Source organism: Phyllopteryx taeniolatus, chromosome 14 (assembly GCF_024500385.1).
Source record: "Phyllopteryx taeniolatus isolate TA_2022b chromosome 14, UOR_Ptae_1.2, whole genome shotgun sequence".
Taxonomy (NCBI): Eukaryota; Metazoa; Chordata; class Actinopteri; order Syngnathiformes; family Syngnathidae; genus Phyllopteryx; species Phyllopteryx taeniolatus.
The window spans coordinates 12,752,487-12,776,547 of NC_084515.1; the positions used below are offsets into that span (position 1 = coordinate 12,752,487).

Here is a 24,061-nt window from a genome sequence, read left to right on the forward strand (position 1 = left end):
TTTTTTTACTTGCTCAAATTTGGCTAGGTTGTTAACAACAAATTTCCCTTTACAGGGACTTTAAAGTGACAACGTGGTAGCTATATTAAAGTTGTAATCTTAATAAAGTGATATAGTTTCAAGAAATATATATATATATATTTATTTTTTCCAAGAAAAAAAGTTATTTTTGACAAAAAGTCCGATTTTTAAGAAAAACAAAGTATATTTTTGAGAAAAGATATATTATCCAGAAAGAATGCTTGTATATTTTTTGGGGGGGGGAAGTAAGACGTTTGAGGAAAAAAATGGCTATTTTTATATGGAAAAGTCCATATTTGAGAGAATTAATTATTTTTTTTTAGCAAACAAATAGCAAAAAAAAGTCTGATTTTGGGGTAAAAGGTAGATCATTTCAACAAAAAAGTTGTATGTTTTCAAGGAAAAAGGTTGTTTAGTATTTTTGAGGGAAAAGATGCATATATATTTTTTTAAGTTAGCATTTTTCAGAATATGTAATATATTTGCAAAAAAAAATTTTTTGAAGAAAAGAGTCTTCACAAAATGTAGCTTTTCAATAAAAAAGGCAGATATTTTGGGGTAATGTATATATATGTATATTGTTGAGGGAAAAAGTTGCTTATTTTCAAGACTATATATATATATGTACTTTTTTTTATTTAATATTTTTTTAGAAAATAAGTGTTATATTTTTTAGAAAGATTTTTTTTCTGAGAAAAATAAATTGTCATGGGAAAAAAGTAAGAGGTTTTCAAGTAAAGAAAAAAAAACATTTTGGAGAATTTTCGGATTTTGGGTGACGATACAGGAATGTACCATTTGCTTTCTTGGGTGCAGGGGAACCAGTTTCTCCTCACTGCATTTTCATCCAGCTTTGCACCAAACTGTAAACGGTGGTTTCTGATTGCACGGTGTGACGGTAGGCACAAGTGAAGTTACGACGCAAATGATCGATGGTGCCAGGTGAGTGGAGAAATCGGGCCCCGAGGGGTCCAAAATCGGAGCCCACTTGTCAGTGTGACGCCGACTGAGTGTTCTGTAGGCCACAAACGACTCGACTTGGTACTTTGAAAGGTCTCAGATCCAACATCAAGTACGCCTCCTCCCTGTCATCGCACCTCCCAACTTGCAATAAAATCAACTATGTGAAGAATTTACCCTCCTTTGACTTACAGGAAGAAGAGAGGCAAAGACGTATCAACTGCGTTTTTCTTTTTATGTAATTTCCAGATTGTGCATGGGACTCTGCTGCCCCCCGCCCCCCCAAAAGCATTAAAATGTTTATAACAGCTGTGATTTTCTTTTGCTTTGGAGATAAACAGTTTTTTCCGCTCACCGCCGACCGGTGCCGTCAATGTGAAAACAACACGAGCTCTTTGGGAGCCAAACAAGAGTTTAAAAAAAGATTTGTTGCTCTAATATTTAAAGCAAATTTTCCCATAGGAAAAAGTGGAACCATTCCCGACTGCCGTAATGTTATACTGTAGGATATATTTTCAAGAAAATAGTTGTATACTTCCTAGAAATAAGTCAAATATTCCCCCCCTCAAAAAAAAACAAATATTTTCAAAAAGGTTGTGTATGATAGAGAGAGAAAGAAAAAGGAAAAGGTTGTTTTTAACAAAAAAAACGTTTTATTTTCCAGGAGAAATTACATTTCCAAGAAAAAAAATATTTCTTGTTATTCAGGCAGAAAAAAATGTTGATTTCCAGAAAAAGTGGTATTCTCAAGAAAAAAAAGGCAAATATTTACAAGAAAAAAAGTTTCGTTTTGAGAAGAAAGTCATATATTTTGAGAATTTGTTTACATTTTCTCAAAAAAGAATATTTTCCTATATTTTTATTTTTGAATTAAGATGTATAGTTTCTAGAAAAAGTTGCATATTTTATAGGGAAAAAAGTGTATATTTTCAAGCAGTTTTAGATTTTAACCAAAAAGTTATATATTTAAAAAGTTTATATTTTCAACAGTTATATTTTTTCAAGAAAAAAATTGTACTGTAAATTTTCACTAAAAAGTTGCATACTTTCATGAAAGAAGACATACATTTTTCAGAAAAGTCCTATATTTTTGAGAAAAGAACATTATTTTGTGTGTACTGTATATTTTCTAGAAAAAGGTAAACAATTGTTTTTTTCAAAAATCATACATTTTTAAGAAAAAAAGCTATATATTTCAAGAAATAAAATTTAAGATGACAAAAGAATTAACTGTATATATTGTCAAGAAAAGGAAAGCCAATACATTTTTAAAGTAAAAAGTCCTATATTTTCACGAATAAGTGATATATTTTCCAGACATAGTCTTCGGAAAACAGCTGTATATTTTCAAGAAAAAAGTCCTATACTTTTCAAAAAGTCATATTATTGAGAAAAAAGTTGGATATTTTCAAGAAAAAAAAACAGCTTTTTATGTTCAAGAAAAAAAATTAAAATAAAAAATACTTTAAAAAGCCTATCCCAGCTGACTATGGGCGAGAGGTGGGGTACACCCTGAACTGGTCGCCAGCCAATAGCAGGGCACATATAAACAACCAGTCTTCAATTAACCTACCATGCGTGTTTTTTGGATGTGAGAGGAAACCGGAGTACCCGGAGAAAACCCACGCAGGCACGGGGAGAACATGCAAACTCCACACAGGTCAGGCTGGGATTTGAACCGGGGTCATCAGAACTGTGAGGCACATGTGCCAACCAGTCATCCCACCATTCCGCCTATTCTCAAGACAAAAAAAAAAAATATATATATATATATATATATATATATATATATATTCTTTAGACACAGCTGATGCTTTTGAGGCACACTTTTTTTCTTTCCTTTTTTTCACAAAATTTGTATCGAACTCATGTGATTGATATAATTAACCGAATGATGCTCTTATTATACTGATGAGCCAGACCTTTTCCTACCCACACCTTTAAGGTTAAGTCACTGATGGTGTAGTGGTACATTCGCCAGTTGTCCGTGTCTACGTGTCCTGCAACTGACTGGAGACCAGTTCAGGGTGTAGTCGGCCTTTCGCCCGAAGTCAGCCGGGGTAGGCTCCAGCACGGCCGCGGCCCTGAACATGAAAAGCGGTACTGAGAATGGATGGATGGACGTTTAAGGTTTATTTGTGGCCACAGATTCCCAGAGGAAAGTCTTTAATACTCACGACAAATAGTCAGCATAAACAGTCAGCGTAAACAAGACATTTTGTTATTTACTGCACTGGCAAGATGTACAATAAACACAGCAGACACACACACACACACACAACACATTTATGGCTGAGGGGGGGGGGGGGGGGGGGGGGGGGTGGCTGATGTCAACTCTGTGGTGGAATGACACGAAGTGAGAGAACCACAGCAGGTGTTCCTCCTCAGAGCCTCAGCGTGAGTGTTGTAATATTAATAACAATAATACATAATAATAAGAATGAAGCGACTGCTTTACAGCCTTGGTGTGTAATCGCATGTTGTCGGATTTATCGCCGCAGCTTTAGGGAGAAGGCGTCAGCTCGCAGACGCATCACTCGCGGGAGACATTTTACACATGCAGTGACTCCCCGCTTGTGTCCTCCCCCTCTCTCACTCTCACTCTCACTCTCACTCTATCTCCCAACACACACTTATCACTTAACTCTTGTCAACGAACAGTCGTTAACTACAATAACAAGTTTGATCGGAAGCCAGTACCGCCCCTGGCTAATGGCAAAAAAATGGGGGAAGAAAGTTGTGGAGTGCTGGAGGGGGCAGCATGAAATTTGGTAGGTGTGTCTGTTGTGAGTAGGCCCATAAAAAAAAGTCCCAAGAAGGCATGCGCAAAAATGCACAGGATGTCTGTTATGAAGTGAAAATGTACATTTGTAACATACTTGGAAGTTTTGGAAAATGAGGCCCCAGAATCCATTTTCACTTAAAAAAAAAAAAACATGACATGTGCTACGCAGGTCTATCATGAGTACATTCTGAAGAAGAAAATAATAATAATAATAGTAATAATAAACCCATACCTGAAAAGATGTACAATGTTGGTTGGAAGAAGCTATTTTAGCTTCTTCTGTTCCCGGAGGTTTTTGGAGAATTCAGCCCCAGAATCCAGTTTCATTTAGCAACACAAAATTTGGAAGGTGTGTCTATCATGAATAAACTCACAATAAAGTCTCAAGAACACATGCTTGAAAATGCACCCCAAGTCTGCCATTTTGGTTTGAAGTAGGTAAATTTTGGGGCAAATTTACGTGAAGTGCTATCCCCTGGAATTTTTTGAAAACTCAGTTCCAAAGCCAGTTTCACTTAGCAACATGACATTTGGAAGACATGCCTATCATGAGTCCACCCACAAAAAAAGTCAAAGGACGTTTTTTTTCATGGGTGATAAGGCACAGGAAGTCGGCCATTTTGGTCTGAAGCACTCATTTTAGGTGCCGTTGGGAAATCAGGTGGGTTTTTTTTTTTTTTTCCCCTCTGCGATGCCTCAAGTTTTGAAGTTGGGAGATTCAAAATTTGTATGATTCTCGCTTTCCCATTCGGCAATCAGGCATAATAAGCCAGCACGGGACGAAAAAATGTAATTGAACATCTACCGCAGATGAGAGCTTTGCGCGCCACTTGAAGCTAACCTGCTCGCATTTCGGATAGATTAGCCAATAAAATCAGTGACGGTGGGACAAGACCCAGTGACAACAATGCAGCTAGCAGCTAAGATATGAAGGTTAAGTTGGAGAAAGGAGGTTTTGTCACGACGTTTCTCGGCAGCCGTTCTGCGAGCGTTGCATGTCTTTGAGGCACAGAGGAGCCTCTGTGGTCTGGTTTTGATGTCCTACCGTCTTTGAGGTGCTTCCAATAAAGGACACGCAACTGCGTGGACATTTTGAGTTCATGGTTATCGCAGTAGACGTGCATCGTTCCGCTTCATGTCCACTTGTATTTCCCGTCGGGTTTTGTGCTCCTCTTGTGTTTCCGAAACAACAAATATTGGTTTTGATGATAATTTGTTCCAGGCCGTCACTAGCAATGTGACTGAAGGGATGTTGACGAGGCAGAATTGGGAGGTATGCGCCTTCACAACACACACGGACTCCATTTTCTACATTTTTATATGATCATTATAAAAAAACACATGATTGACATTTAACCCTCCCCAAAAAGCAAGAGAGTGGCTTTTTGTCAAATAATGAGCCTTAAATCAATCTGACATGGACATGGAATTGTTTGTCACTCGACAGCGACCCCTTGTGACGTGATGGAAGAATGGTAAACCACATTTCAAATGTCTAAAACAGGGTATCCCGTATACCAGGGCTGGGTCCCTATTTCGATGTTTCCCGAGCAACAAGATGATATCGTCAACAAAAAGACTTCGTTCCACATCACAATTCAGAGTCACGACTCGGGTAGAAGTTGGCTTTCCCCACACACATGACGATTTTTGGTCGTAAATATTGAACACATTCAATATTAAATATTGTCGGCCCCTACCCGTTTCGGACGAATTCCGTCTTGAAACACCTCAGACCATGAGATAATCTTACAGGATTGTCTTGTAAAACATAAAATAGTCTGGTGTTTTGTCATCCTAAATCAGTAGTAATCTGGACAGAAACAGCCCGATTATCGTCATATGTGTACCAGGCCTTAAAGGGGCAGCAACCCCATAATGACAGGGCAGACAGTGAGTTCAGCGACACACGCAAAATGTTCATTATGATTGTGAAATTACAATATAAATGATCAAAATGACTCGTTTTATCAAACAATTTGTTTTGGACTATAAAACCATGTAAAAAAAAAAAAACAGATTTAAGATTATTTTAGCATAATTTAACCACTTATTACACACACTATAGTTAGCAGTGTGTTTAGGCCATGCCAAAATCACATACATCCAATGAAAACAAAAACAAAAATGGTATAAAATGAAGGAAATCGATTTTAAGACACTTATCATTGTACTCATATTTGTGCAAATGTTTGGCCACTTATAGTAATACCTCAGAGTTTCATTATTCTGCGCCATTTTCATGATGGCCGATTGATTCTGATGTGGACACCAAAGGCACTTTATAGTGATACTGACACACTAGTCTGACCTCACACGTTTAAGAATTAGGTAGGGGTCCTTGAACAATTACATTGGAAAGATCAGGTGACTTCACACGGCAGACCGCTGAATCTGCACAGACAAGCACTGGTTTTGACATTTGACCCCAGCTACACTACCTCACGCTGATGTCACATGTTTAAAAATCAGTAGGACTCTTTCCTTAATGTTAAACAAAAAAACACAAACAGAATAAAAATCAGTTGAGCAGGAGACGCTGAACTAAACCGTGCAATTGGTGACATCGTATTAATTAACGGTTTGCCGGTGACATCGTATTTAATGAAAACAATCTGGGAATGTTGTGAACTCGACTTTCCCCGGAGCTTCTTCTCCAGACAGACACATCAGGAAGGACTTTTTTTTTGGTGCTCCTTTTAAGGAAGCAAATGACTTAGCGAAGAACCATCACTTAGTCTTTATGGGTTCTCGATTTTATTTTACTTGAGCTTTGACGCAGCACCTGCTGTAAAAACCCGAGCCGACTTGGGAGCGTGACTGACTTGTGCACAAACTCCAACTCCCCCTTCAAGCGGTCCCATAAATCCTCCTTGTAACTATGAAAAAATAACTTTTTATCAGTCCTAGATTTCTTCACATGAACTTTATGGACTATATGGTGATGCTGCTTCACTTGTGAGTCAAACACACCCCTCAGCTGACCGCACACCACAGGAAAAGGGGGGCCTCGGTGGTAATTGGTTGCAATTTGTACTCAATTCAAACAGTGCTGCAGGTTCAGACATCCCCTCCCTCCCATATTAGGCGCTTGTCAGTGCGACATGATGACGCAAGCTTGAAGTTCGTCCAAGTTTTTTTTTTAAACGGGACTTGCAGGAGCTGCAAATGCAAAAAAAAGGCTTTTATGTTGCAATGGCTTCCACCTGGTGGGAAGTGCTGGAATGTGGTTAGATACTGGATTTCATGCACTGCACGACCTGCACCCAGTGGTTCCAAAGTGGAATAGTCCGTTGGGACACTTCATTAGGTACGCCTGTTTTACTTAATATTTTCCCCCCAAAATATTCATATAATACGCTTTTTAGTCACGACATCTTATTTGAGCATTAAAAAAATTTTACCTTTCTTTGCTGATTGGCTGAGAAAAACCACATTGTTCTACTGCCTCACAGTACGGTGTCCATTTTGACTCGTTTAGGTTAGCAAATATAATTCCTCCTTTATATACATACACATGGCATGAAAATTTAAATAATATATGAAAGTGAAATGAAGACTTTTGTGACTTCTGAAAATATTTCGAGTTGAGGATTGCCTGGGGAAAGGATTTTAACTTTTCGCAGCACGGCTCGGTCCCAATGAATAGTGGATGAACAATGAACTTGTAAATTCAATGATTACCCTACAAGTGTGCTAATAAATTGGAGACACACTTATGTAAGCTTTATGTTTTTGCATTATTTTAATACAGCATGAGAGCACATTTCTGTTCTTATGGATTTGTTGCGTGCACACCTGTAGTCTGCAGGCCCGGTGGTTGTCCTGGGGACACAAGACAATCTGTAGCGGCTCACTGCTGGATGCTGTGGGTTAATAAAAGGGATGATGATGATGATGATGAAGTGGCATGTGAAAATATTAAAGGCCAGAGACAAATCTTACTTTTCTCACTTTGTAAAGCTGTGAAAAAAAGTTACGTAAATAAAGCCACAGGATAAACGTTTTATACTAGGTGACGATTGTTGACAAGAGTTGCGCAATGGGTACATTTTAGTCAAGACACTTGCAAATTCTAAAATGTAGCACTCAAAACCACCAGTACCACATGGCACTTTCTGCTCGTCATTAATTAAAATGAAGACTATTACATGTTAACTAAATCACCTTTATAAAGCAACATTTATGGCAGAGGTTTATTTTTTAAGGGAGGGTGAGGAAGGTGGAGGGAACTTGAGATGGAAAAAAAAATAAAATAAAAAAAATGGTGTGCCACTAAATGATATTCAAAAATGTACATGACGTTTCAAAACAAAAGGGTAGTACAGTTATCACGTCCATGATGCCACACACACACACAATTTCATTCCAACATGTTTTCCAAATGTAAATAAAAATGTATCAACACAATAAAGTCCTGGGATGTTTTAAAGAAATACAAACAATTACATGCAGAATGATTGACAATTGAATTTGTCCAAGCAAAAAAAGTAAAAAAAAAAAAAAAAAAAGAAAACAACAAAATTGGAGAATTCCTTCTGCCCTTCAAAGTCTTCACATGAACAGAAAGCTGCATGGTTTCAGTCCTTTATTCACTAGAATATAGATCGATAGGAAATCAAAGGAAACTGCTATTAATGACAAGTTGAGTGGTCTCTCGCTAGCCGTTACAAATAGCACAAATGTAGAGATGCCTCATGAGGACACCACCCCACCCCCCCCAAAAAAAAATTACAGTTGCCAAAACCAAACGCACTGATCGATCTTGGGGGGATTAGAGCTGGACTGGGAGGGGAGTTGGTAGAGGGGCTCGATGCAGCAGAGTGGACAGGTTGGCTTGGTCTGACACGCTGTGTGGATTGCGGGGTGAGGCGGGATCTCCTCTGGATGGCGTGGTGTCCGGAGAGTGGGGCAGGGCGGGGGTTGGGGCAGCTGTACAGTAAAGTAGAAAGGTCACGAAGTAGAAACTGCAGTCTTAACATGTGCCATACTTTAAAATGTAGAGGAAAAACACCTTTTACGCTCATCAATATGATGAGCAGAAAAGTCCCAAACCAAAGCTTTGAAGTCTTTATTTTTTGCGAGTGGGGGGAGGGGTCGGGGGGGGGGATGTGGGGCAACGTAGAGGGGAAGAAAAAAAATCAAACAACAGGAGAGGAAAGGACTCCACTGATGACGCAGATTGGTTGGTGGGGTGGGAGACACTCCGGCACTGGCGGGGGGAGGGGCGTGGGGGTTATTTCCTGGAGCTAGACTTCTAATATCCAAAAGTTACTGGTCTGGAGGGACCACGTTGGTCAAAGGGGGTGTCTGTTGAGATGCCGGCAGAAAAGAATGCCTCCAAAGCGGCATCCCTGCGGGCCGTCCCGCGGGGGTGGCGCTATGTGCTTCCTGCGGCCTGGTTCTCCCCTCCCTCTGAGTTTGCTGCAGGTGGACAAAATGGACGCACGGTTAAAAGAGGTGTCATCGCAAAAGGGACAAAAGTAGAAGCACTGACTTGTCGCAGGAGCGGAGGCTCCGCCTTCCTCGTCGCTGTCCTCCTCGTTGGACTGCGGCACCTCGGCCTCGGGGATGGTCGTCACGGGGGCTTCGGGCTCTTGCTCCACCCGGCTCTTGAGGGCCAAGATCCGGTGATGCAACGCCGCCGCCAGCTGACCTACGTCCTTGGAGCTACCCTGAGCAACACAAACAGGTGGACATCATTACATTTATGCTCATCATTTCAGTAGAAAACAGTAAAAACTGAAATTTTGCTGTCTGCTGGGATTTGGGACGAGTAACGCCATCTGGTGGACCAGTACAGGTTGTCCTTGGTTTACGCCAGTCTGGACCAATGATGTTTCGTGGTGCGGAGAGAAAAAAAAAAAAAAAAAAAAAGGGCATGCAATGAACGAGTTCCCCCCTTTGCACACCACTGAAGAGAAGATATTTGCACAAGAAGTACATTGCACAAAATACAAACTTAAACTATTGTTTGTGCATAAACTATCCAATCCCATCTATCGGCAATGTTATTTGTTTGCAAAATAGAGCGCTGAGTTTTGTGACATTTGAGTTTTGATTTAATAGACTTGCTTTCTTTACTACGGTTGAAAACAGAATTGGTAAAGGCTAATTAATATATTTTTGACAATGGCATGTCATATACTTGGATTCAGGCTGCAACTGCACCCACCATTACAAGGTTGATGCAATGAATACATTGAAAAAACTAATATTGAAGCCATAATTTATTAATGGTTATAATTAGAGTAATGATTGTGTTGCACAATTTAACAATATATATTTTTATCCTATTACATTATAATTAATAATAATACTGAAATAACTGTTCTTGACAATTTAAAAAATTATGTAAATTCAGACAAATTGTTCTGAAAGTCAATTTCTATCGGTTGGCAGCTCTGATGAACACTTACTTCAGTGGTGAGGCCCCCTTGTAGAAAAGAGTAAAAGGTGAGAAATACAGTATTGCAGAATGCTTTTACTGGGGGGGGGGGGGGGGGGGCACCTTCTGGTGAACAAACTGAAAGCCAGTACAGTACTGTAGTCCAAACTAAAAAATGTTTGTCACCAGGAACAAAATGTCAGTTTGTGTGTACCTTTGCAATTTTAGGCTAATATAAGTAACAGAGTTGATAATTCTAAAAATATTTATCAGGGCTCCAGGGTGCCCCTAAATGGTCACATTTTGCCCCTAAAATTTGAGACGAGAGTACATTTTTCACCTACTCGAGGAGGTGCGATCAGTACATTTTCACATTTTTTAAAAATTATTTTTAAATATTTTTCTGTTGCTGACAAATTTCTGCTCCCCAAATCAGCCCAGTTGTTGACAATAATGCACAAATGAGTTGGTTAGCCAACTGACGTTAGCTCCAAATCAAGAAACACATTTGGAGTTCACACGCAAATCTACAGGTTTCACAGAATTTGTAATGGCGAAGAGGACTATCGGTTTTTACTTTTTCCCGCAATAAAACTATTGTTCCATTGGAGACAAATCCTGATAACGTGCGACTCCTTTTGTGAGAAAAAGGCCGAAAATTCTCTTTTTGGGATGAGAGGCTATGCAAGTTCACCAGGCTGAAGTAATTCAGGGAGACAAATTCAATGAACCGCCAATTCTGTTGTTGATACCCACACAACATGCGGAAAACATAAAATTTGCTGACAATACTTGCACTGCCAGCCTAAACACTAACTTTACATTTTTGGTATTTAAGCTATAAACACATTTATTATCTTTATCTTGTTAAAACTTTAAAACATAATCTCTACATTTATTGTCAAAGTATTTATCACCAATGCAGTGAAATTGAGAGGAAATGTGAATATTTACTTTGCCTGTGAATTCTCAGTGTGCCCCTATATTTTCTGCTTGCTCCCCCACAAAATGTAAGTTAGAGGCCACTGCGCTCCTAGTTTAAAAAAAAAAAAAAAAAAAAAAAAAAAAAAAAAAAAGTTAGTCTAAATCCCTTTAAATATATATATTTTTATCAATTCCTCTGGGAATTTCCATCGATATTTGTTTAATAATTAACACAGACAAAACAGCTTCTCAGCTTCAGGATCTCTAATGCGTAATTATGTGGAAGCCAAACTAGTTCAATTGGCATTCTATTGTGTCTTAATCAGTACAGCAGCTACTCAATTTGCAAATGCCCTAAATATGAGTGGCATTTTTGGGGAAAAATGTGTCACATGATCAAAAAGTAGACCGTGAATGTGTGAGTATGGTTTCAGCATTTTACATTACATTAGTGGTTGACTTCACTGTATACGGTGCCATAAGTCAATGTGTGCAGAATGGAACCAGACGATCTGATTTGGTGGAACTCCTTAGCTCCTTGGCCCCTAAACAGTAGCAAGGTGTTTGGTAAAACATACCGATATTAGGAAGACCTTGACCCCCTGGTCCTCTGTGTCGGTGGCAGTGACCCGTACGCTCTTGTCACTCGCCTTGTCCACCTGCATCTGCGGCCAAAGTTTAGTGTTGAGGATCAACCGCAGGCTGCCCTGGGTCCTCATCACTGAAGGGAGTAAAAACAAGAAACAATGCTGGGCCATCAAACATCATCCACAGTGTCCTGTCAAGCGTGTTGCTAGGCAGCATATGACACACCGTTGTACACAATCTGTTTGCCTGTGTTTACCTAGACGAGACTGTAGCGTGCCGTCATCCGTTGACGCCATGTCGTTGAGCCTCAGTAGACCCCGCCCTCTCTCTATCCAAGACTGTGCCGTCTTCTCAAAGACATACAACTTGCACTGCATCTGAATTTTGAGACAAAAGCAAGCTTACTATTTGTGCCTCTTGGTCCAAACGTTGAACAAACACTCTATGGTACCTGTAAAACATTGCTTTCTGATTCTTCCCCGGTTTTCACGTCCACTTTCTCTAAGATGCACTTCTTGGCTGTGGCTTTGGTGTAGGCTGCGGCAGACTCCTCCAAAGACTCCGACACGCTGTTCACTGCTGAGAAGAGTGCACAGTGTCAACTGTTAAACTGGACCATTGACGTTGAGGGCTTGAGCAGCCACTACAAACCACTCAGAGGCCCCTCGAGTTTAAACCACAACCAAGAGGGGGGCAGGAAAGTCCTTCTACTGTATCCTGCTTGTAAAAGAGACCTTTTACCCACCATTGCCTACATTTACTTCAATATCTCATCTTTGCTGGGTTCTGGAGCCACTTTCGCACGGGCTTTCACTGTTCGGAATCTAGTAGCTTTATTCTAGTATCAGAGCCTGTTGATTTCTATTGTGCAAGGTGGTGTTTATCATGAACTACTGAATGTCTTGTAATTTATTTCTGAACTATAATTCTTACAAGAAATGAACATGAGAAGAAGGAGTATTGCATGGAGTTTTATTTAAAATCCGATATGGGCGCCAGCATTAGCCACCAGTTTTCAGTTTGAAGTATTTTAAAATAGGGAGTTAGTTTTCAATCACCCTGTATATGCATATGAAACTTGCGGGGTTCAGTACTGCTAACAAGGTTCAGAAGCGCTGATCTAGAATGAGTACATCCTACGATTCTAGAGTTATGGCTCTGATGAGGCCATTTTGAGGCATCTCTGTGTAAAAGAGGTCACCCATGTGAAATGTGGGGGGTGTATTTCACATTTGTAGTTAGCTTTAGCTGGTTAACATCATTTTTTTTTTTTTTTTTTTAAACTTGGTCCATTTCCCCCTCGGTTCAATTTCTATTCACACAAAAAATCTAAACCAAGCTCTTCGGTATAATCGCAAGGAGGGTTTGGCCAGGGTACTGGACAGTGGCAAGCTGGAAAACAATTTACAGACCAAAAAAAAACCATGGAAATTTGGGATTGGTTGCAGGAGAGAGAGATGTTTGTTCCACAAGTACTGCTTGTAAATTCAACTTCCCCTCGAGGGACAATAACGCTTTCTCCGAGATGTATTTTCGCAGTCCCACAACCCTTAACGAGAACATTGTCACGTATGAAGGGACAGTTACCCTTCTCTGGGGTGGCCTCCTGTGACGGGGGCTCTGAAGTCTCTGGAACCTCTTTACTATCTTCATTGATGCTCTCGCCCTTGGGAGGACTCTAGGATGGGACGGGGGGGAAAGCACACAGAAACGTGGAATTTTTTTTCCCAAGTTTAGACATTGGGAAACATGGTCGACTATGCAAACTGTCTACACTCACCAAAACTCGTTCAGACATGTTCTGCCCAAATACAAATTTCGCGCCACTGTCTGTACTGTTTGTGGCATTATGTGAACTGAAAAAACAGGAAATGGACAAAGGAATGTATTGAATAACAACAATTACCATCATCACCATGAGGATATTGTGATATTACCTTGGGGTAGAGATGTACTGTAAGAAATAATTGGTTCCCTCTGCTTGAGTGTCTCCTGGAAGGTGGTCCTTTGGTAGTGACTTTTCTTCTGTATTGTTCTGGTCCAACTGGAAAAAAAGAAGAACCAATCAAGAAGACTCAAGCATGCAAGTCTATAATGGGATACACACATCCCAAGAATCAGGCCCAATTTGAGCATTTTCCCTGGCTTACGATCAAAGTCAGCAAAGACCCGATTGTTTGATGTCTCAGAAAGATTATCCTAAGCGATTATCCCGTGGTGTGGGGTGTGTTAAGTGTCATTTTTCCTCCCCTATCTGCTAGGAAATGGTCAAGGCTAACAGTTGTAACTATTAAACCTGTTCAATATTTTTGATAGCCAACCAGGAGGCACTGTTGCCAGACAGAGAGAGGAGCAACTTGATCGTGTTGCATGTTTGTCTCTCAGGTCAAACACCACAATTAAAAGGAGAAGGGTTAGCAAGCGCAATACAGTTACCCCATAAGCTAACAGTTAGCCTAGCATCTTATATTTTGTCTAAAATTAAGCTCACTTATCTCATTTTTGCCTGGCAGTCTGGATGCCCTGTGGCACCATGGTGCCTCTCACATGTCAGTTTTGCTATTACCGCTGTACCGTGTGCAGTGTTAGTCATCTCAAGCACACAAAGAGCAATAATCACACATATTTAACGATGATTTCCTAGTGATGTGTGGGGTCTCTCTCTCACTCACACACACACACACACAAATCGGTTGGGAGGTGCAAAATTTACAACGCGCGTATACAGCTTTAAAACCCGAGAGGTGGTTGAGACTCACGGAAACCCACCTTTGCTCTGTCTTTGATATTCTGACCAAATACAAAAGATTTTGCTACATCTCCTTCCTCCTTCTCACTTCCTCCTTCATCTGTGATGTCGCTCGGACCGTCGGCTTCGTTTTCGTGTTTCTGAAATTGCCGGAGGAACAAACAAACGTCACACCTGGGACAAATAACTCCCAGGGCTTGCGTGCAAAGGTACCAGTGACGTGTTCGGGGTGGCTGAGTGCTCTGTGTTGTTCAGGAAAAGGGACTGTGGGACTGAAGGGCCGTCTGACGACTTCTTCACACCGTTTGTTCCACAAGTGGAGTCTGAACAGAAAGAAAACGTAAATAAGACATCATACAAGAAAACGATAATATTGCAGCAAGTGTGATTACAACGATACATACTGGACTCTGTGTGGGATTTGGAGGGTGGCGCCTGAAGAACCGCAGGCCGCAGAACACTTCGTTGTTGCTCTTTCGGTTTCTGACTCGGCACACCTGCAAGAACAAACACCCTTGGTGGCTTCTCTTGGAAAATGTGTTTCCATGCAATGGAATGTAACATTCCGGCCTGGTATGCTTCCCTACAGTTGTGGGCCGGTGGAGCTACACACTCATGTTAGTTGATTGGTCAGAACATTTTAAACCGTTTTTGGTTTACGGGTAATATCAGTACTACGCAAAATATGTCAACAGGTATTTTCTGTTGCATTTCCTCAAACAATGGCCCGAACTCTTGTAGACTCCACATCCCAATTAGTCACTGAATGAGTCACTTAAGACAGACAAACACCTCTCTTTTCCCACAAGGGAAAAAAGGGGTAGTAACTGTTATTACATTAGTCCATAGACACTACCATTTACACATGAGCCAGTTTGAACTCTGTTCCTAACCAAAACAACAGCACCTCCCAGGGGATGAAAACAGTCTCTCAGTTCAAGTTCCCAGCACAGTAATCTTATGATATGGAGAAACAGCGTCTTTAGTGATGATGAGTTCCACTAGACTGACGTGGTTGCCGCGCAATGTTTTGTGCATCAACGGTGTATGTTTTTTCAAAACCAAACGCACTGCATCGGCAGAAATCCCTGCCGACTAACGATTTTCTATTACAATTGCCAAAAAAGTCATTTTTGTGGCAAAATACTGTTTACTGTAAGTATTAATGTACTTTGGGAGAACAGTTTTGAGTTTAGAGTGGCTAAAATGTCCCATTTTGTTATGAATAGTCTCATGTTAATCTATCTAGCTCATGTGGCGAGGGCTACAGTCGTCACTGAAGTAATTTGCGAGCTAAAAAGATGTCAGCACTTTACCTTCCAACATCCATCCAGCAGTATTTATCCATCATCTAAATATAATATCCATCCATTAACTGTTATTAACACTTTGCTAATCTGTCTTGTTGAGGCGCCACGCTGGCAAGACTAGTTAATGGCAAGTTGGGTGGCAGTTTAGAGCAGGGGTCCCCACACTTTTTCCTGTAAGGGCCACATAACTTTTCCCTTCTCTGATGGGGGCCGGGGTCAGTTTGTAAAAGTGTGACGATCGCAGGGGTGCCTAAACGTATACATTTATTATTTTCCAGAAAGCCACACATAACAAAATATTAATAACCCTTTCTGGGTTATCTTCACAGAAATAAAGTCAGGAAATGTGTTCAAATGTATTTTGCTGAGCTAACAGTCCACTTTTTAGCTTTGAGAGTTTGTCTGCTCGCATTTGGCCTTGCAAGCTATCATACATGTCTTTGTGACGGGATTCATAGTGTCGGCGCAGATTGTATTCTTTGAATACCACCACCGCCTCTCGACAGATGAGACAAACAGCCTTTACATTGAAAAAAAAAAAATTATCGTTTGTACACTGCAGGTTAAATACCGTGCATTCTGAATCAATTTTTCTCTTACCTAACCTTTTTGCCATTGTTCCGGTCTATTTGACAGGGGCGAGTCTAGGATTTTTTTTTTCTGGGGGGGAGGTTTCAGATAGGGCCACAGACTGCAGAAGGTTGGAATAGAATGTCACGTTCTATGCGTGTATTAGTCTCGATCGCGTGGCCAGACTGGAAAAAAAAAATCAATGCATCTCTCGTATTGTTCAGCGGGCCGGGCCAACTGTGGTGGCGGGCCGCATTCGGCCCACGGGCCGTAGTTTGGGGACCCCTAGTTCAGAGGATGAGGAGGAAGTTGTGTCACAAAAAGGCAAAGATGGTAGGCAGCGCCTACCGAAGCACATAAGGTTTATTTTTCTTACTAAAAGATAATCTTACCGTTTCTTTAACAATGATTAGCATTGTAGTAAATTGATTTGGTAACCCCACAATGTGTGTGTCCACGTTTAGGTTGCTGCATTTCTCTGTAAGTCCTCTTTATTTTGTTCTAAACTCCATCTTAACTTTAATATAAATTGCGATGTAATCTATAACATAGATTAATAAAAAAAATAAAATAAATACAAGTGCCTTCCCGTCTGCAGTTTAACACCCACTAATTACTATTTGCAGATTGTTTTTTTTTTTTAATAAAACTATTGTTTGGTGGAAATGTGGCTGAAGTAGATATGCAGCACAAACCTGAACTGGGTGCTTGCCCGTGTATGAGAGTCGGTGGCTTTAGTCGGAACCCGACTGGCTTCTCCTCTGGCGACATCCGAAAGCAGGTGAAGAAAAATTAAAAAAAATTATTAAATATCCATTCCTTACATAACTCATGTTCCTTTTTGCACCACTCCGAGCCGCTTGGGCCTGTTACCACGCCAACACTTGCAGAGTCATTTAAAAGATTGTCCTCAAGTTGAACGAACGTTACTGCCATAATTTTTACTCTACTGGTTCAACATGAGTCTTACAATTTGGTGGTGATCCAGACACAGCAGACACAAAGGAGACAGGAGTAGGACGTTTCAGTCACCTTAACCCTTATGCCCTGCTAAGAAAGCGTTGCGTTCTGTCTGTTAACCTCAAGTTTTGTCTTTGGCGATATGGCTGCATGTCCCACACGCACTGATGATTCACATACTAACTAATTCGACAGCTTGGCATTGAAGTGTTGCATCCATGAGTGAAAGTACAACCCATATTGTCTGTCAACTTTTTTAGGCTATGGGCTCAAAAAGTAGCCATCCTCTCGTCGTTCTGCTAACACAAGTCGCACTAGGCATTGGTCAAGCAGCAGGAGGTGAGCAGTGGCTAATTTGCTTGAGACAGGACCGCCCCCTAAAAACAGACTCATTTTCAAGTGACATGAAGTGGACCGTTATTCTTGACCTTTGGGTATTAACAAAATTAAGACACCTCGACAACAAGTGTTTTAAATCATGAAAAAATGCATGTCCTTCAAACTGCAATAAAATTATGAAAGATCAACTAACTGCACTAGTAGCACTACAATTCAAATTTCTAAAATCAAACCTGACAAAACAATTATTTTTACTTGAATTTAAAGGGATTGAGGGGTCCAAAGACATGGTTGTTATGGAAGTCCATTGTACCGTTAACGGTCCCAAAACTACAATCAAAATGTAGTGGATCTGAAGGAAATGCCAATATTCCAAAATTCCTTGACGAGTACAATTTCTTCACATTTCCAATCTTTAAAGCTAGCGAACCATCGCAGCCAACTACACGTTTCCTAGTCCCATTCATCAGGGCCTTTTTACAAAAACAAGAAGTCGTCTAGAAAGCTCACCTGGCTCAGAGTCAGAGTTCCCAGTGGGAGACTGGCAGAAACTGGGGGGCATGAATACATTGTTCTTGGGAACTGCAAAGGAGTCAAGAGAAAGCCTCAGCATACAAATCAACTCGTTGTGCCACAAGCAAAGAAGAAAATAAAACAACAACAAAGTTGTTACCAGAATGTAGAGGCGGGAATGATGAAGTCCTCTCCCTTTTCACTGGAGGGAAGTAGTTTGTCTCGTCTTTATCTGAATCTGAAGGAGCAAATATGATTAATATTCTGAAAACATTAACAAAGCCATTGGTCTCGTAAGACATTAGATTTTACCCTCTCCATCCTCTGCACTTGAGCCCTCCGCAGATCGCTGTAAGAAACAATGCTCAGCTTGAAACAATCCCAACACAGGGATAACTTTATTTATATATATATATAAAAAAAAAAAGATCTAACCAGGGTAAAAATATACTTTACTTTAAAATGTCATAAAAATTTACAACACTGTATGGCGGGGGTAATCATGACTAAAAGTGAAATATGTGCCTGAGAAGCCCTTTCAACGAGCCTTGTTTACAGTTCAGCCAGTGGTGAGGAATGTACTAAGCGCCTTCTTCAAAGGCGCTCTTATTTTAGCTCGCAAAAAGAGCTTCATCATCTTTGAAAAAGAAGAGACATACTCACCTTCTGAGTTTTGTCTTTTTGGAAAACAAACACCGGAGGCGCTATGGCAGGCTTGTCTGTCAGGACACAAAAAATGAAAAAAATGAAAAATAAAAAAGGTTTGTCATCCAGGTGGACATAATGTAGAATGCACTCCAAATCAACAGGGGGCAGCATACGACAGCAACGACCAACTTTCCCTGTACGAGTAATGACGCGCACTTAGGGCATCAACTACAGGCATTTATTAGGAGGTGGGAGAGGTTTTTGTTTTTTTTTTAATCAATTTTGAAATGTTCAGAAATGGCTTTTGCTCCGGAAAGCGCCGCTGTATGCATCTTTGCCGAGTCAAAGCCGCTCTAAACGGCACAGTAAACGTCAGCTTTACAGATGCCACCGGTTGTTTACATGATAACAAATGGAGGTATCAGAAGTCATAGTAAAACAGCATCGACCAAGAGGTACCAGTACTTATTTTATGTATTACTGAAGTTGAAACAAGGAGGTACAGAGTCTATTATAGTGGAGGGCATTTTATTGACTCAGCTGTAGTGAGTACAAGGTTTTTTTGGGGGGTCCGGGGAAATCCTTTTAGATAGGCCTGTCACGATAATTACTTTATCCACTTATCGTTCAGTAAATGAAATGGACACGCGGATCACACACTGAGCAAGTTGGACGGCTGTGTCATTAGCCGCCAGTGGGTTCATGGAACGCCAGCGTTTGCTCCGCCCAATTAAGTATTTTCGCCGTGCGTAAACGATGACATAATCGCGCATTTACGTCGAGACGAAGCATGCGCAGACAGAGCTTTTCCAAATGACGGCATACATGGCGAAAATTTACTTTGATCGGTTTGACAAAAGGAATATTCCATCCCGGTGGTTAAAAATGGACGATTTCGAGCACAACATTAGCTAAACCTGCAGAATCTACTAAATATGCTCTTAACACCATGTTTGTGATTGTGGTTGCGGTAGGGTACAACTGCACTACATCATACTGAGAGCTGATTCTAATATTTTATGCTGCTCAGTTGTACACTGCTCCACTAAACAAATCCGCACAAATGGACTTCAATTTGCGGTTTCCTGTGCTCTACAGCTTTATAAATGTAGCTCTGGAACCGCTCGTTTCCGGGATGCAGCACTCCGGTCGGTTTGTTTCCTCGCGGGTTTAAAAAGGTAAATAAACAGTCAAGGGTCTGCTATTCATTTCAAGTTGGGCATGGATCCGGGCGATAGTGTCAAAGCGCGGAAACGACGCCAAGCCTCCAAAAAAAACCAAGGTAGCCCGTTTAAAACATCCACAGTCTCTGACCATTTCTGAGAAGTGCCATTTTAAGATGGAAAAGCTTCCAGTGGAGTTTGTGACGCACGCGTTATATTTATTGTGTATCAAGTTCTGATGGGTAAGGAGGAAAAAAGGAGGGCTACTGGATAAATTCATTCCTATAAATATTCAATAACAACCAATTTAAAAGCAGGAAAATGCACCTATGAGAACCAAATCCAATACAAACAATTTTTCCTTTACGCAGATGACACTGCCAATTAATTATTATTATTTATCTATATTAATTATTAATTACTATATTTTCTTCATCTTTAGTAAACATGAAATATGGCTTGCATTCCGATTTTTTTTATTTCCTTCATTCTTTAGTGAGTCATATTGTTGGACCTTGGTGGAGGTCTATGCTCTGCTATATAACGGAAAGCACCTGTAAACCACAACCACAGTAAAAGACATTGTTAAATTAAAACTGCAAACAGTGATGAACAGGGCCTTGCACGCCCCTTTACACGGTGAATCCTAGAAATGATCATCCAACTTTGACACCATGTCCCCCTAACATTAGACAGCGGGGACAAAAAAAAGGGGCCACAATATAGCGTCTTCCTTTCGGGATAACGATTATTGTCAGGAATGTAGCTTAATCGCCTTAGAGGCAATGATTAGAGGAGCGACGTGCGAGCCACAGTAATTAGCCAGCCGTAGCTTCATCATAGACGGGTTAGGTTTTTTTTTCTTTTTTTAAGCAGAGCACAATTTGAGGCGGCATGGTGAACGACTGGTTAGAGCGTCTGCCTCACAGTTCTGAGGACCGGGGTTCAATCCCCGGCCCCGCCTGTGTGGAGTTTGCAGCTTTTCCCCGTGCCTGCGTGGGTTTTCTCCAGGCACTCCGGTTTCCTCCCACATCCCAAAAACATTAATTGACAACTCTAAATTGCCCATAGGTGTGAATGTGATGACGACAACGAGCGTTATCCGCGATTAGTTGGTAGAGTCCCAGGCTTGTGTCAGCCAATCACTTCCCACGGTACCTATAGGCCAAGCACGTGATAGTCACTCGTTCGCTCACTGGCAAACTTCAAGGTAACCTACCGCACGTCATCTTGTCCTATCAGGATCATTTTCGACTTTCCCGTAACAGCAACTGTCCGTAACAAAGTATGGCCAAACCGGAACACTTGGCATCTCTGCGCTCGTGGAGGCAGCACTTAAAACACAGAGTTGCGGAATTACACTTTTCAATTCCGTGTATGATCCGTGTATAACGTGCATGCTTACTGTACATTTCAAACACATCTTACATCACCTATAAAAATAAAAGGCTACCAGATGATTTGATTTTTAAAAAATGCTCAGGAGGTGCATGTGCACATGCAGCAAAGACTTGCTAAATCCTCTAATAACCCAGGCTAAAGTTAGGTCTTTCCCGACATACAAAAACGTTAAGTCTCTCAGTTGAGAACATACTTCCTTGAGACCAATTACTACTTTCCCATTAGCCAAGGCTTTGGTGCCATCTTGTAGGGTTGTAGAATGAGCCCAAAAAAATGCAAATATGTATGTTCTTCAGCCAATTGAGGATAGGTTCCACAAAGAAAAACATTATTAAATAGCAAACCATTAATAAGCGGGAGTTCACTATTACATTTTAACATCTTTATGGACACCCTGTACAGTACAGCCCAGTTGCGACGAGACGTATTGGACGAGACTATGGCCTGACTAAATGAAACTCCTCCCCTCACTTCAACAACGTCCTTGGCCCCAAAATATGGTTCTGACTGTACATTTACAGGCGTGCGGACACATTTGTTTCCCCGCGCCCCCCTAACTTAAACTTACTACAGTAACCTGATTGTTGCTTTTCTTGTGCATATACAGGATTGCATGAATAAGTATGCAATATATTTTAGTTGTCTCTGACCATTCAGCTATTGATTTTTTCATTAAGCTCTTGAAGCTGATGCCGTCAGGTGTACCTAATGGCGACTCTGATGTGTACTGTGAACAACACATTAAATACAAGACAATCACGTGAATAAATACAATTAGAAAAATGATAGTATTGAAATGGTGCCGAGATTAACACACACACGTGGCTATTATTATCAGATGCAATATTCTGAACTCGCAAACATGATGACATGACGGATCTATTTGTGTATGCGTGTGACCTGCATTGGTGTCAAGTAACACAACAGCACCTCTTTGCAAGTTATCTCGTGTTGATTTATTGACCGCCGCACGGTGCCGACTGGTTAGCACATCTGTCTCACAGTTCTGAGGACCAGTGTTCAAATCCGGCCTCACCTGTGTGGAGTTTGCAGGTTCGACCCGTGCCTGCGTAGGTTTTCTCCGGGTACTCCGGTTCTCCCACATCCCAAAAACATGCATGGTGGTTAATTGAAGAATCTAAATTGCCCGTAGGTGTGAATGTGAGAACGAATGGTTGGTTGTCTATGTGCCCGACCAGTTCAGGGTGTACCCCTCCTCTCGCCCGGAGTCAGCTGGGATAGGCTCCTGCACGCCCGCGACCCTAGTGAGGATAAGCAGTACGGAAAATGGATGGATGGATTTATTGACCAACAAGAGCATCTTACTGAGGCCGTCCAGGAAATAGATGGCGCCACACGGTTAGGGGGCAAGTCGTCGAGCGTCGTTCCGGTTGTGACGGTTACACAAACGTCGTCGGCCACACTATTGACACTGCTTGCTTAACGTAACGACGAGCACGCCCAATTGGGAGTGTTTTGTCACGAAGACAGAGAACAAGCAGCTTTACCCGCCTAAACGCACGTCTAACGAGCCCGCAGCCGGCCGCTTACAACATGGGGGCGCTTCAAAAAACGGTAGGTCGTAAAGTAACTATCCACAAACTAACTGACTTGACCTGTCATATGGTCGTTAGTTCCACATAAGCAAGACTCCTTGGGGTGATAAACGTACAAGTAAATACGAAGTAGCAGAGCACACTGGCTATAAATAGCCGGGTGCTAGCAGTGTGCTATAAGCCCCCTAGCTAGCACGTTAGCATTGGAGGGCGTTCCGAAGCTGCCCAGCTATTAGCCGCATCCCAAGGCTTGAGCCGCGTTAGCTTGTTTGCTAACAGTGTAGCCTAGGAAACGCCGGGAAGCACTCATGCGACTCGAACAGGCGCCGAGCGAGCCACCGGGTCGGCTCGTATCGCCTTCAGTCGAAGTGCAAAAGGCGACGTTCGGGACGCGGCGCAGAGTGTTTTGGTGCCCCCGCTCCTCGCGCCACAGTGCTGAGCAACTCACCTTCGTTCGCCAAGTCCGCCATTTTACTTCGACGCTCACACACCCACAAGGCACCGCGCAGATAAAACAGGCGCAGGCCGGGAGAGGGAGCGCTCGCTCGGCCGCCGTCCGTCGACGAGCTCACTCTGGCGTCCCGCCTGCATCTGCACTCGTCTGCTTTCGTCTGACTGCGTCTGCACTCGTCAGCCTTCGTCTGCTTTCGACTGAGCGCCGCAGCGAAAAATGAAAAACAATGTCGCAACTCCAATTTGTGACACACTTGGGTGGTTATGGCGATCAAAAATTTTTGCAACTCACGTCCATGCGATGCTTTTTTTTTTTTTTTACATTTTATTTATTTTTAAAGAATTAGAATGTTTTAATTATTCAATACTTCCAGAGACCATACATGTTATTACAAGTAATTATCAGTTATTTCTTTTATGTATTTATTTAGATTTATTTTAAATACTTATTTTTAAATGTTGGATTTAATTATATTTATTTTCAATAAATATTTAAATACAGTATATTTTATTTTACGTTTATTTTTTATTTTAAATATTTATTGTTTTATGTGGTATTTAAATGTATTTATTTAAAAGGAATATTAATCGTTATTTTTATTTATTATTATTTTAAACATATTTTAAAATATTAATTTCATTATATTTATTTTAATTTTGTATCACTTTTCCTAATTAATATGAAACTGTGTTGCTTTGCTTTAAGTCCAGTTTCTTAAATTAAAATACATTT

General features: G+C 41.0%; 1 protein-coding gene across 2 annotated transcripts; it reads right to left on the reverse strand.

Annotated features, from left to right (window-relative positions):
- Positions 1-7,751: 7,751 nt before the first annotated feature.
- ranbp3b (RAN binding protein 3b) lies at positions 7,752-23,503 on the reverse strand. Of its 2 annotated transcripts, none has more exons than XM_061798010.1 (17): positions 23,324-23,503; positions 18,771-18,826; positions 18,420-18,456; positions 18,268-18,345; positions 18,105-18,176; positions 16,991-17,056; positions 14,820-14,912; positions 14,629-14,738; positions 14,436-14,555; positions 13,604-13,710; positions 13,447-13,522; positions 13,254-13,344; positions 12,118-12,242; positions 11,923-12,043; positions 11,657-11,799; positions 9,264-9,441; positions 7,752-9,190 (listed from the first exon to the last, which is right to left on the reverse strand). In XM_061798010.1, exons 1-17 carry the CDS (start codon positions 23,343-23,345, stop codon positions 9,147-9,149), a joined length of 1,539 nt encoding a protein of 512 aa, XP_061653994.1. In that variant the 5' UTR covers positions 23,346-23,503; the 3' UTR covers positions 7,752-9,146. The 2 variants fall into 2 exon arrangements, with proteins under 2 accessions (XP_061653994.1, XP_061653993.1); XM_061798009.1 differs by having other exon boundaries at positions 12,118-12,245.
- Between the last annotated feature and the right edge of the window lie 558 nt (positions 23,504-24,061).

What these genes read in the sequence shown, in the direction of transcription:
- ranbp3b (XM_061798009.1), bottom strand. Translation starts at nt 23,345, where the DNA reads ATGGCGGACTTGGCGAACGAAG. An exon ending in CAAATCCCACACAGAGTCCA is followed by an intron (nt 14,739 to 14,819) that starts GTATGTATCGTT and finishes CTTTCTGTTCAG; the next exon opens with ACTCCACTTGTGGAACAAAC. An exon ending in AGCCTCCGCTCCTGCGACAA is followed by an intron (nt 9,191 to 9,263) that starts GTCAGTGCTTCT and finishes GTCCACCTGCAG; the next exon opens with CAAACTCAGAGGGAGGGGAG.